This window comes from Oenanthe melanoleuca, chromosome 3 (assembly GCF_029582105.1).
Source record: "Oenanthe melanoleuca isolate GR-GAL-2019-014 chromosome 3, OMel1.0, whole genome shotgun sequence".
Lineage (NCBI taxonomy): Eukaryota > Metazoa > Chordata > Aves > Passeriformes > Muscicapidae > Oenanthe > Oenanthe melanoleuca.
Window position 1 is genome coordinate 92806881 of NC_079336.1, and position 12461 is coordinate 92819341.

Below are 12461 nucleotides of genomic sequence, written 5' to 3' on the forward strand. Positions count from 1 at the left end.
TGGGAGGCCCACGATCGGACACAACAGAATACCTCAGGTGCACGGCCTGGGCCCTGCCTCACCTCCCGCCGGACCCCAGGCTCCCCGCAGCGTCCCCCGTGGCCTCAGACCGTGAGGTGACGCCGGGGACAGCCCGTACCTGGCCTGGCAGAGCCCCGCAGGTGCCAGCCCCGGCCAGGGGGCGCTCTGCCGGCGGCGGGGCTCGAACCCGCCACCTCCGGGCTCCCAGCGGGTGCCGCTCCCCGAGCAGCGAGCAGGGAGCGGCCGCCGCCATCCCGCCGCGCCTCCAGGGGTCGCTGTGGCGGGAGCGCCGAGTGACGCGCGCCGCCATTGGGCGGTGCTGTGCCGCGGGCCAATGGCAGGCGGCGTCTCAGCCCCGCGCCCGCCCGCCCGCCTCCGGCGCCATCTTGCCGCGGCCGCGGGGAGCCGAGCGGGCCCGGCCATGCCGCACTTCCAGGCCTGGGAGGAGTTCACCCGCGCCGCCGAGAAGCTCTACCTCGCCGACCCCATGAAGGTGCGACAGCCCTGCCGGGAGGGGAGGTGCGCGGCCCGGCCGCGGGAGCGGCGCTCTGGAGGCGGCTCCAGCTGCGCGCAGCTCGGCGGGGGCGGCGGGCGGCGTCGGGCTGAGGGGGTTCGGCGGGGACTGCACGGGGGAAGGCAGGAATCACAGAACTGCAGAATCGATGAGGTTGGAAAAGACTTCGGGGATCACCGAGTCCAACCTGTGAGCCAACACAGCCATGTTAAGGAGATCATAGATAGCACTGAGTGCCACGTCTAGTTAATTTTTGAGTACTTGCAGGGGTGGTGACACCAGCACCTCTCTGGGCAGCCCTTTCCAATGTCTAATCACCCTTTAAATGAATAAATTTCAAATGTCTAATTAGCCCTTCTATGAAGAAATTATAACCCCAAAAACATTCCTAGGGAACCGTGTTTCAGGTGGTGTTATTGGCAGCTGGGATGAACATCGCTTACTGAACTTCAGACATTGAGCTCGTTCACAGTGTACCTGTGTGTTAGAAACCGAGTTTAAGAGTTCTGCTGAAATATCAAGAATTGATTTATTTTATGAGTTTGTAGCTTTTAAGACTTGTATCATTTGTATTTGTCTTTTCATTAGCTCTTACATTGCATTGCTGCCTGCAGTGACGTTTCAGACCGGAATCCTAAAGAATAATTCCTCAAGGACTTAATTTCTTAGTTTATGGCTATTTCTTGTTTCCGGTGACTGTTTTGGGAATGTGTTTTATGCAAATATTAAAATTAACCTCAGTCTTCAGAACAAGCTTATAGTTCGCCTAAAAAGCAGCACAAAAAATGTGACATGGAATTCACACCTGGGAAGAGTTCAGTAAAAATGGCCTGGTGTTCTCCACCAAAAATAGGGGTACTGGTGAAAGCTTCAGAAGATTAAATTAATACCTGATTATTTAAAGCAGATTAGCGTCTGCCCTTTAATTAGCACAGAGACACCATATGCGATTGCTGCTGATAATAAAATTGCCCGGTTTTGCCTTCCTAGGGTCTGTGACATTCAGTTAAATGAAAAAGAAGGGATGTCACTGCAGCAAGGAATTGCTCTTCCCCTTTCCTTAAAGGGCCTCCAGAGGCAATCTCTTTCCATCCATGGCAGTAAACTTGTCTGGTTTCAGAGGGGTTTATATAGGCCCTGTTGTGGTAACACAAGTACCCTCCCGTTAATTTGGCAGAGATTTATCTTCTGCAGTTTTGCATTTGGGCTTTCTGGGAAGCTGAAGGAAGAACAAGAACTATGGGGGATGGGTGTGTGTTCTCCAGCCAGGTCCTGAGTGATCTTCCCTTTTGCAAGAGCAGGTTATTGATGCATTGAGTGTGGACCTGCTGCCTGTGGCTCCTCTCTTGTGCTTTGGGCTGCTCAGCAGGGAGATGTGCAGTTACACTGCTGCTGTGGTCAGAATGGGCAGTTTGTTCAGCAAAAAGGGTCTGTCTGTGATGAGATCCACTCTGGAACAGGAATTCCAAAATATGTTTGAAGGAGGTTGTTGACCATGAGCACAAATCACTGTACAATAAAAACTATTTGCACTGTGAGTTCAGAATGTTCTCAAAGGCCACCTTGCTTTGTTTGTAGTTACTGATGTTAGCTGAGGCTGCAAACAGAGCCTCTGTGTGTGGTTCTGTGCTCAGAAGGAACCGTTTAGTGCTCAGTCACTCAGGATGTGGATTTTTATGTGTGGCTTTGAGAACTTTGGTGATTGGAGGGTCCAGAGGGACTGGATGGGTTAGAGCTCAGGGCAGGTGACTGCAGAACTAATTGTGATAACAATTCAGGTGCTGTAGAAGAAAAAGTGGTGATGTTGAGCCTACCTCATTCAGCTGATCTCTTTCAAGTCTTCATGTAGAGCTACTCTTTTATGAAGTATTTCAAGCCTACAAACACAGGCTTCAAGTTGGTTTTTCTGGGGTGTGATACACAGTGAGAGGGGTCTTGTCTCAGCATGACTCTTATGGATTATCCTCCCTGTCTCCAATGTCTCTGTAGCTGTTGTTGCTGTCTTTGCAGCGTTTTTGAACATGCTCAGTGTTAGCCTTGCTGATGCTGCTAGAAAACCAGCCTACAGTGTTAGGCAGGTGTTGGGGGTTGGTTTTGGTTTCTTCTGGGCTGAAAACATGGGGCAGTACATAATTCTGATTAAGGGTAGTCTGAGTGTGGGCAGATTCCCTTCATTATATTCTGAGAACTGTTAGCTGTAAGTGCTAATTCTTAAAATGTTTGTCATTTCAGGTGCGTGTTGTTCTCAAATACCGACATTGTGATGGGAACCTCTGTATCAAAGTAACAGATGATGTGGCTGTAAGTATAGAACACATTCCCCTTTCAGAGCTTCTTGTACCACTCACAGACTTGTGTTATGCTGTCAGTCAGCTTGGGGGATCTTGGACATTGCCTTGAGAGTGCCAGACACTTTTCTAAAATTTGTGCTCAGCCTTCCCTCACTGCTGTGTCTGTGATTGACACTGACCAGTTCAGGAGCGTTTTCAAACAGGTATTTATTAGTGTGAGTGTGGTCCTTTCTATTTGCTCTGTGGTGAAAACTTCCCAACCACAGGTTAAATTCCTTCTTTGTGATTATGAGACTGAATGACAGCAATGTTACAGCTAAGGAATTGTTTTTTTGCAGTCCAGGGTGAGCCACAGTATTCTGCCCTGCTCTTGTCTTCAGACTTGGAAAAGAGTCAAATTTCTTCTTTCCAGGAAAAGTAGTCTGGTGTTGGAATTTCAAGTGCCTGGAAGGGATGTGAAACTCCAGTAAAGGCACTTCTTAATAGGGTAATAGGACTTAGCATGGGTGAGATGTTGAGTGTGGGGCACTGATTACAGGGAGTTTAAGGGTAATTTTGTTGAAATCTCCCATAGATTGGAGTCAGGTGATGCACAAACATGAGCTCTTCTGGGGTGTAGGCTGCATTACCTGCTTTCAGTCACAAAAAGATGATACACCAGGTAGGGGAAAATGAGGGCTGGTTTAAGGGTCTTGGTTGGGTTGTTTTAGCTTTTGTTTGTTTGGGTGTATTTTTTTTTTTAATCGGATGCTGTGTTCCCTATTTAGGGCTGCCTTAGAAATACAGGTTTTGCTTGGGTTAGGGGATCCCTTTCAATGGGAAATACTGAATTTTATTGTCCCTGGCAGTGAAACGTTAAGGACTGTGAAAGGCAAAATAAGCTTGCTTTCAGAATATAAAGAACTGGAAAGTAACTTCAGGTTTAAAGTCTGGTTCTATGTTTAGACAGCACCAAAAAAAATTAGCTTTAAAAGTTTTAACAGCTTTTTGGAGCTAGAAGAAACTAGAATAAGTTATGAGTTTCCCTGTGTTCAGTATGGGAGGCATGAGCATTAAGGAGAAGCTTAAAAAAGTAAACACAGCTATGTTTGTGCTTTGAAGCAGGTGCTGCCTAATGAACATTTCAATGCTCTCCTTGTTTTGTGTGCTCCAAACATACATGGAGCTGCATAGCAGCTCCAAACAAGATAAAACCAGTTGAAGTGAAATCTGATACCAGGAACTTTGTCTTGCAGTGTTTGCTGTACAGAACAGACCAGGCACAGGATGTGAAGAAGATCGAGAAATTCCACAGTCAGCTCATGCGGCTGATGGTGGCGAAGGAATCCCGCAGCGCTGCCATGGAAACAGACTGAAGGGCTGCACTAACATCAGCGCTCCCGTCGTATTTCACTGCAAGCAAATCTCTTGGATTTCAACGAAAAACTGGGGCAGGAGATGCTTTTATGTACTGGAGTGAACTGATGACAAGTCTGAAGCATTTTCACCCCTCAGACTCCACTTTGGAAATCTAGAAAAAGAAGTGCTTTCAATTGAAAGCTTATATTTATTTTTGGGTATTAAGCAGCTGTTCTTACACATTAGGTATGCTAAGAAGACAAGTAAATATTTGAAATCTACAATATGTTAGTCTGAATTTGATAGGCCACAGGCATACTTCTGGAAGGTTACTGTAAAATTTCATATAGGTTTCATTGTGTTCATACCTTATGCTGGTGTATTCCCAAAATGAGAGAGTTTATTAACCTAATTCTGTAGCATGGTGACTGGGTCTGATAAATACATACCTACATTATATAAATCTGTTGGGTTTAGGATAACAGATGTTTTCTGAACTGAAATGTTGAAATTGCCAATTTGTATTACCACTGTCACTGGCAGCACTCTAGCTTTTGGTATTGCTCTTAGTCATAAGATGTGCAGCATTTCTGTGATGCAGTTTGTAGAACTCTTATATTGGCTAAGTGATTAAACCTCTGTATTTTAAAAATTGAAATAGAACTTTACTTGAATATTGCTAGAGATCTGTGAGAAATTGGGAGGGTTTTTTTCTGCTTGTGCCAATACTATTACTAAAAAACAGTCAGTGGCTTTTTCACATACTTGAACAATTTTGTACTAGCAGGGGTTCCTTTTCTCATACTTGCTTCAGGCAGAGTTGAAGTATATCAGCAAGACAAATTCTATAAGCTCTTGACTGTTATGTTAATAGAAAATATCCAACCAAACACTATCCAGATTCCTTATTCTAGGAGCTTGTTAACTGCCTTTTCAAATGTTACATGTGCAGGTGGATGTCAGCCAAATGAATAAATGGATGAAAACAGCTTAATAAATACTTAAATGCCACTGTCAGAAAGAGACCAGTGCTCCTGTAGCTTAGGCATGTTTCTCACAGTAACCTCTGGTAGGCTGATGGAAGCTTTAATTGTCTCTTGTAGAAAAGGTTTTTGTTTGAAAGCCCAGTAGCTAAAATTGATGCTTGCTTTGACTAGGTCTTGCATACTTGAAAACAGATGAACATTTTAATGTAATTAGGCTATTGGTATAAGTAGGTGCTTTCAGAACTGATTTTTTGGGTTAAACCACACGACAAAAGTAAAGCAGGACCATACTTGTAGTGGCATTTATATATAACAAAAACAATCTACTTAAGTAGCTACCTGCTGTCATTTATATAAAAATAATGGAGCTACTGGGAAGCAGTGGACTTTTCACATTTGCCAAAAGCTTGGAAAAAACCCACCAGGCTTGAATATTGCATTAGTGTACCCTTTCAGCTGAACATAGAATGTTGCACGTTGTTGGAAAATATTGCAGTTCTAAATTCCTGCTCAAAATTCCAGTCTGCAACAGTGACTAGTACATATGTAACATTTTTGTATTGGCTTTTGAAATATAAATAAAGCCAGAGAGAAGGCTGGTCTCAGTTCATTGTTAAACTTTCATGAGACACTGTAATACTGAAATATTTCTTTGGTGCACCAAACAATTTTCCTAATACTTGCAATATAGTAATAGAGAGACTGGATGTACTGAGTGGCTGAAAGGCTTCAGCTTTATATTCCTGTAGGTTTTAGAGGAGGACCAATTACAGCACTGTATATTAGAGCAGCAGTTTTCAAAAACAGCAAGGGAATACATTTCTGCTTTTCTAAATTCAGATGTTATTTCTCTAAAACCTTGGGGAAATACTACTTTTATAAGGGTATGTGTTGTTAAGCCTGTTCTCCATATACTCAGAAAATACTATAGTGGTTCTGTGAAATCAGAATGCAAAAGAAAGTATTACAAAGCTGATGCTTTAAAAAATTAAATGGTATGGAAACTTCTTTAGAAAAACATAGGTGCTTCATAACTTTGTCCTGGAATTTTCAGGCATTTCCATACTGTGCTCATGGGGCAGCAGAGAAGCTCTGAATTCCAAGCTCTGTTTCTTTCATGCCTATACTCTTGCTGAGAATGTGTGCTTATGTACACTGATCACTTCCCTAATAAACAGTCACTGAGTTGGTCCATCATGTTCCCAGCTACTTGAATGTGTCCTCTGGTTTGTGATTAAAAAAGGAGTTTATTGTGGCTGCTGCAGCAAAAGGGTGCTCACAGTACCTGAATCTCTGCATTGGGCAGCCCAGCTTGCCAGAGACTCCTGCTCCAACCAGGAGCTGGTCCTGTGCAGTGACAGACAGGTGGCCTTTGCAGAAGTGGAATGATTGAAAAAAATAGGATGCTATTCCTTGCTACAGCTGATTTTGTTGCTGCCTGTAAGTTACCTTCAGTAATTGCTCTATTTTGTGAGAATAGTTTAATGTAAAGAGAACTTGGGTTAGTTTATCCATGGAATTTCTTCTGTTTCTCTGATGTTCTCACCTCCTGGGTTCCCTGAGTGTTGGTATCAATTCTTTGTACAAGGCACTTAGAATGACTGTGTCTGAGCTCTCTCATGTGCAACCTCACCACTTCTGTTTCCAGTTTTAGGGGTTTGAACCCTGAGCTGCTCCATATGTAATCCATTGTGGAAATGCCTTCTAGAGTGCAGGAATATTTTAAAATTATCTGGAGAAGTGAGAAGTTTGGTCACAGGTCTTGTTTTAGAGAGCCTTATGGAAGAGGCTTTCCTGTTAAAGTCCTGCCCTAACTTCTGGGAGTGACAAGTTTATTCTGGAAAACTGGATGCTTTGGGGCTGGAGACTGTCAAAGTGGGAAATGGAACTGAAGCCAAGCAGGTGCTTTTAAAAATGTTTTAACTTGTCAAAAGAATTACTTTTCATCTCAGTAAGTTTCTTCCCACAGTATAAAAGTGAGCAATGCTCAGCATTTTGCTGTTACAAATGTGGGGAAACTGGTTTCTCTCAGTAGGACTGGGATGATCACCTGTTACTGTAGACTAATCTTAAAGGATTAAGTAATTTTAGATGTTCTTAGGTGTTCATCCTGCTATAGGTGGGATGAGTCCCCTCACTTTTTGATCACCTGGAAGAAGGATGGGAACAGTTACCTTATTACCCACCTGTGCTCTCTCACTTCTGGCTTAGGGGAGGACAAACCTCTCACAGGAATTGTACTGTAACTACCTTTTTAATGAAGTTTGGATCTGAAGTGGAAGTACATAGAAGATAAGTGAGGTTTTTTGTTTTTGTTTTTTTTTTCTGTAAACTTACCTAGGCTGCTGATTATGCTCAAGTCCAGGTCCTTCAAGATTCTGTGATCATTAGTGGGTGTCCTTAGGGAGTAGGAGCTGAGCTGAAAACTGGTATTCTTTGTATTCTGTATGCTGAGGGGTGTTCCAATTGACTGAAGCAAAGCTGTTTTGATCAAACGAATCTAAGGAGTCCTTTTGTTAGATAACTGTCTTAAAGGATCTTCACTTTTTTTTTTTTTTAGAGGAAACTAGTCTATGAAGAGCTACCTCTAATTCCTAGCTTATGTTAGTAGTGATTTTGTTTTCAAGGCACGGAGGTGTCTATTCTGAAATGCAGATACTACTTTAAAGGTAGATGCTGTGTGACTCAACACAACTTCTGTTTATAAAGATATTATCTGTTAGAAGAGCTTTGGGAGTTCAAGGACTGGTATTTAAATACAAGCAACAGTTGAATTGTCTTTGTTTCTGGGGATGACATAAAAACATGACTTTCATCTCTTATTACTTTCACATAAGCAGATCTTCAGTCTAAGTAGACTCTTCAGGCTGGCTATCAGATAAACCTCCCCACCCTGATGCTGGGCTGAAATGTTTGAGTCAGTACAGACTGGAGAGAGATGTGGGCTTTTTAGTCTGTAGAAATGCTATTTTTGAGATGAGAATGATGCCACAGTATTTTAGCAGCAGATTAGTTACTCAGCAGAATGCAAAGCATTGTAGTTTGTAAACCCCTGTTTGTTATGCAAGCCTGTGTGTGTGCCCAGTACTGGCTCCACCAGAGTAAATGCTCCTGGGAGAATGTGGGCTTAAACTGGACCGTGTAAAACTGATGTTGGGAACTGAGCAAGCAAAAACATGGTCATGGCATGATAGCAGAGTTAACTGCCTTCGTGCAAGTCCGGGCCCATGTTGCTGAACATAATCTTTGTTTCTGGTGAAGGTGAGTTCTTCATGTTCTTACACTGTGCCAAGGTGGTTGTTGGGGTGTGTTCTTGGAGTCCTGTGATGAGAATGCAATTACTTTCTGCCACTGTAAAAGCATCTTAAGCCCTGAGTGCCATCTCAGAGTGCTCTTGTGTGGAAGTGCCTGGTCTTCTAGCAGGAACCAGAGTGCTTGACCCATTATGACTCCTCAGACAGACAGTTGCTGGGTGTTGTGAATGTTTGGATTACAAAACCAAGAGTATAGAGTTTCTCTTAAACTGTAATGCTGGTATTTATGAAAGTGTTTTCCATTTAAATTAAGACCAGCTCCAAGGATATTTTGCTTTGTTAAGCAAATTTTGGTTTTTAGTTCACATTCTTTTATTGCCTTTTTGGTGATGATCCTTAGTAACTTTTTTAGAACTTAAAACATCAGTCATACCAAGAGGTCTGGAATGGACTGATTTTTTTTTTTTTTTTTTTTTTTTTTAATTTCCTTTGAAGCTATGTGTGCATGTTAGATCCATTTTTTGTCTAGAAGAAGTGGTATCTGTTCTTGAAAGGATTGGTCTGTTTGTCCTGCCTTTACTGAGAACCTTCCTGGGTTTATACAGTAAGATTCCAAAGACTGGCTCCTTGCAGAGGGAGTTGTTTTTGGGACACCTCCTGAATAGCTGTGTTGGCTGGTAGTGAGCAAATGAGAGTTGGGGTGGCTGAAATATGCATTTTAACTGGGTTGCTCATGCATGTAAATGCAGCCACCTCGACTAGCAGCTCTGCTATCATTGTGTGGCCGGGAGATGAAAGGCTCGCCTCGGGGCGCTGACAAATGAGCTCTGGCAAGCTGTGTGCGGCTCAAAATGTTACTTTCCAAAGGTATCTGCTCGGGTAAGGAGTCAGCAAGGCAAGGGGATGAACTAATGCCGCACACACGTCCGTGTTAAATTCGGTGTCTTGCTTTAAATTGCCTTTCGAAATAGATTTTAAATTTGGGGGCAGGAGGGAATCTGACCTTTCAGTGATCGACAGTTCAGGGGTGGTTTGGTTGTTTTTTTTAACACATTTTCTGCGGCAGTGCTCTCATATAGCTGAGGTCAGGAGCCACAGGAATAAACAAATTTCATCAGGGGTTGTTGGTTTGTGCCCAGAGGCGAACCTCCTGTACTTGGTCACACAGCAGAGCCGGGTGACTCGTGAGTAAAACCGTGCAGAGAAGCAGCCGTGGTGTGAGCAGAGCAAGCAGCTGCTGTGCAAATAGCTCCTTACCCAGCACAGATGTGCAGCGTCCCAGGAATGTGCCATTCCACAGCAGCCTTGGTGCATAGAGCAGCTGCTGCTGGTCCCTCTCGCCCCTAGCACCGATTCCAGTGTCTGAAAGTTTCTGCCTTGTTCTAGTTCCTATGGATGATGCAGAAAGGGTGGAACCAAAGCCTGTAGATTATATTCTTCCTAGAAGCCTGTAACACTCTGGTAGTCTCTCAAACAAGAGTAGCCAGACCTGAACACATGGTACAAGGTGTAAATTATACAATGGATTTATAAAACTGTGTTGTAATTCCTAACATTCTTGAAGTGCCAGTGTTGGGACAGGGATTTAAGCAGGGATCAGCATGTTAAGGGCTTACTCCAGCAGTAAGGGTTCAGTGAGCTGTAGCTGCTCCAAAACAGTGGATTCTCAAGATGTCTCCAGAATGCGTCCAGGTGGCCAACCCTCCAAACACAACTACTGAAACACCTCCTGTGTGATTTCACTGGTGCTGAGAATGGACTACTTAGATTTTGCAGAGATGAATTTTCTTTCCCCTTTTTTTTTTTTTTTTTTGACTCCTACATTAAACTTCCTTCTTTTCTGACTCTTCAATCCCTTCTTTTTCATTTGTTTTAAACTTATTCTTTCTCTTTAGAGCCTTCATGCTCCCCTTATTTTCCTCTATGCAGTTAATTATGGTGATGTTACATCTGGCTTAGGGGAAGACAATTGTCACACAGTTGTATTTTTACCTTCTACTTGAGGGTGTTGATGAAGGATTTTGTTCTCAAGGTTGAGCTTCAATAGAATTGAGCTTCAATAAAGGGACATTCTGCATTGTCACACTTGGGAAGAGAGAGTATGTAGGTGTCACTGAAGTATTAATATTGAACTGCATGGCCACCTTCCTCAGCCAGTAATAGTATAAGAAAATGGTTTTACTGGATATAAACAAATTACACTTGGACTTCAGCAAACATAAAGATCCTTCAGCTCATACTCTGTGTTGGAGTATCTACATAGATTGTAGCAATTAATTTGCTTTCTTGTAGGGCAAATTACAATCTTCCTGGCATTATTTTATATGGCTGATGACTGTCTGCCAGTCTGCAACTTGTAAAAGATGAGCTATCAGCAGTTCTCCATAGTAATATTTATCAATACCTGTCATACAACATAAAGAGTGGTTTTTAAAGGTAAAAAAACCATTGTTTCATCTGTTGTTGTCAGTTTCTCTGTGCTTATATGAATCTTTGTTTGAACTCTCTGCAGTTCCCCTCCCACAAATAATCCCATAAGTTTCTATCATGGCCTTACCCTTATCCTCCCCTTAGTTTCTGTAACAAACTCCAGCTGCTTTGGAGATGGATATTGTGTACATTGTTCTTCTATGCTGTGTATTGTTCCTCTACCTCAGCCCGATGCTAAAGCAAAAATTACTTTGAGGAATGCCAGACCGTGGAGTTGCTCATGTTTTCCATGTCTTATTTAGAGTCATAGAATACCTCAAGCTGGAAGGAGTCCTCAAGGATCATCAATTCCAACTCCCTGCTCCTCACAGGAGTACCTAAAGCTAAACCAGATGATTAAGAGCATTGTGCAGATGCTTCTTGAAATCTGACAGGCTGGATGCCATGAGCACTTCCCTGTACCCTGGTCCAGTGACTGACCACTCCGTGAAGAACCTTTTCCTAATGTCTAATCTGAATTTCCTCTAATGCAGCTTCATTCAATTTTTTTTTTTTTTTTCTGTGTGTGTGTCCTGCTGCTGATCAGCAGAGAGAGGAGATCAGCACCTCCTCTGTGAGGAAGCTGCTGGGCTGTGATGAGTTCACCCCTCAGACTTCTCCAAGCTGAACAAACCAAGTGACCTCAGCTGCTCCTACTGAGTCTCACCAGGCTGCTCACTCTGCTCTGAACACACCTTAATTCATATTTCTCCTTAAATTGTGGGGCCCAAAACTGCCAACAGGACTTGAGGTGAGGCTTCACTGTCATGGAGCAGAGTAGGGCAATTATCTCCCTGTGATGCTGTTCCTGATGCACCTCAGGGTATGGTTGGCCTTTTGCCTTTAGGGGTATTTGCATCTCTGTGCTGTCCTCTGCTAGGCTGTGGGAGGTGTAGGGTTTCCACAATAAACAGCCACACCAGTTCCAGTTAGGAGGGATTCATGTAAAGCACTAAACCTGGTGCAATCCTCATCTGTTCCATGTCTGTTTGAGGTACCTACTTTGCTCATTGCTCTTTACTGCTGCTACTGCTATAAGGAATCATAGAATTGCTGATGTTGGAAAAGAGCCTCTAAGATCATCAAGTCCAACCATTGACCCAGCACTGCCAACCCCACCACTAAACTGTGTCTCCTAAGTGTTCAGTGCTGCTAAAGCACAGAGAAAATCTACTATTAAGTGAGTTGTCAATTTAAGAAGGTGGACACCCACAGGGAAATATCTATGCCACAGGGACATCTCCACAGCAGGGACTTTGAACTACCCTGTCCACTTCAAAAAGGGAATAACTGGAGCCTCTCAGTGGTAAAGAGGATGCTTTCCTGGATGACTGAGCACATGTGTTTTCAGAACATGGGACAGCCTGGATAAAGTATGACACTACCTCTTCAGCAAGTTACAGAGGCTGGAGTTACTAGCTAGAGATTAGAATTGGCATCCTTATAACAGATAGAGGACAGAAGACATGCACATTTTCATTAATTAAAATAGTCAAATTGAGTATTGTATTGGCTTTGGCTGGGGTAATTTTCTTTGCAGTAGCTGGTATGGAACTGTTTTGGATTTGTGCTGAAATCAGTGTTGATA

General features: G+C 43.2%; 1 protein-coding gene across 1 annotated transcript; it reads left to right on the forward strand.

Moving 5' to 3' along the window:
* The first annotated feature begins 342 nt into the window (after window positions 1-342).
* Window positions 343-6359, forward strand: SRP9 (signal recognition particle 9). Its single transcript, XM_056487979.1, has 3 exons — window positions 343-514; window positions 2768-2836; window positions 4062-6359. The coding sequence occupies exons 1-3, from the start codon at window positions 356-358 to the stop codon at window positions 4179-4181; spliced, it is 348 nt and encodes a 115-aa protein (XP_056343954.1). The 5' UTR covers window positions 343-355; the 3' UTR covers window positions 4182-6359.
* Window positions 6360-12461: the final 6102 nt, after the last annotated feature.

Bases quoted from the DNA above. Each gene is read 5' to 3' on its own strand.
- SRP9 (XM_056487979.1), top strand. From the start codon at position 356: ATGGCAGGCGGCGTCTCAGCCCCGCGCCCGCCCGCCCGCCTCCGGCGC. The intron at 515-2,767 runs GTGCGACAGCCC...TTGTCATTTCAG, and splicing joins ACCTCGCCGACCCCATGAAG to GTGCGTGTTGTTCTCAAATA. The intron at 2,837-4,061 runs GTAAGTATAGAA...TTTGTCTTGCAG, and splicing joins AAGTAACAGATGATGTGGCT to TGTTTGCTGTACAGAACAGA.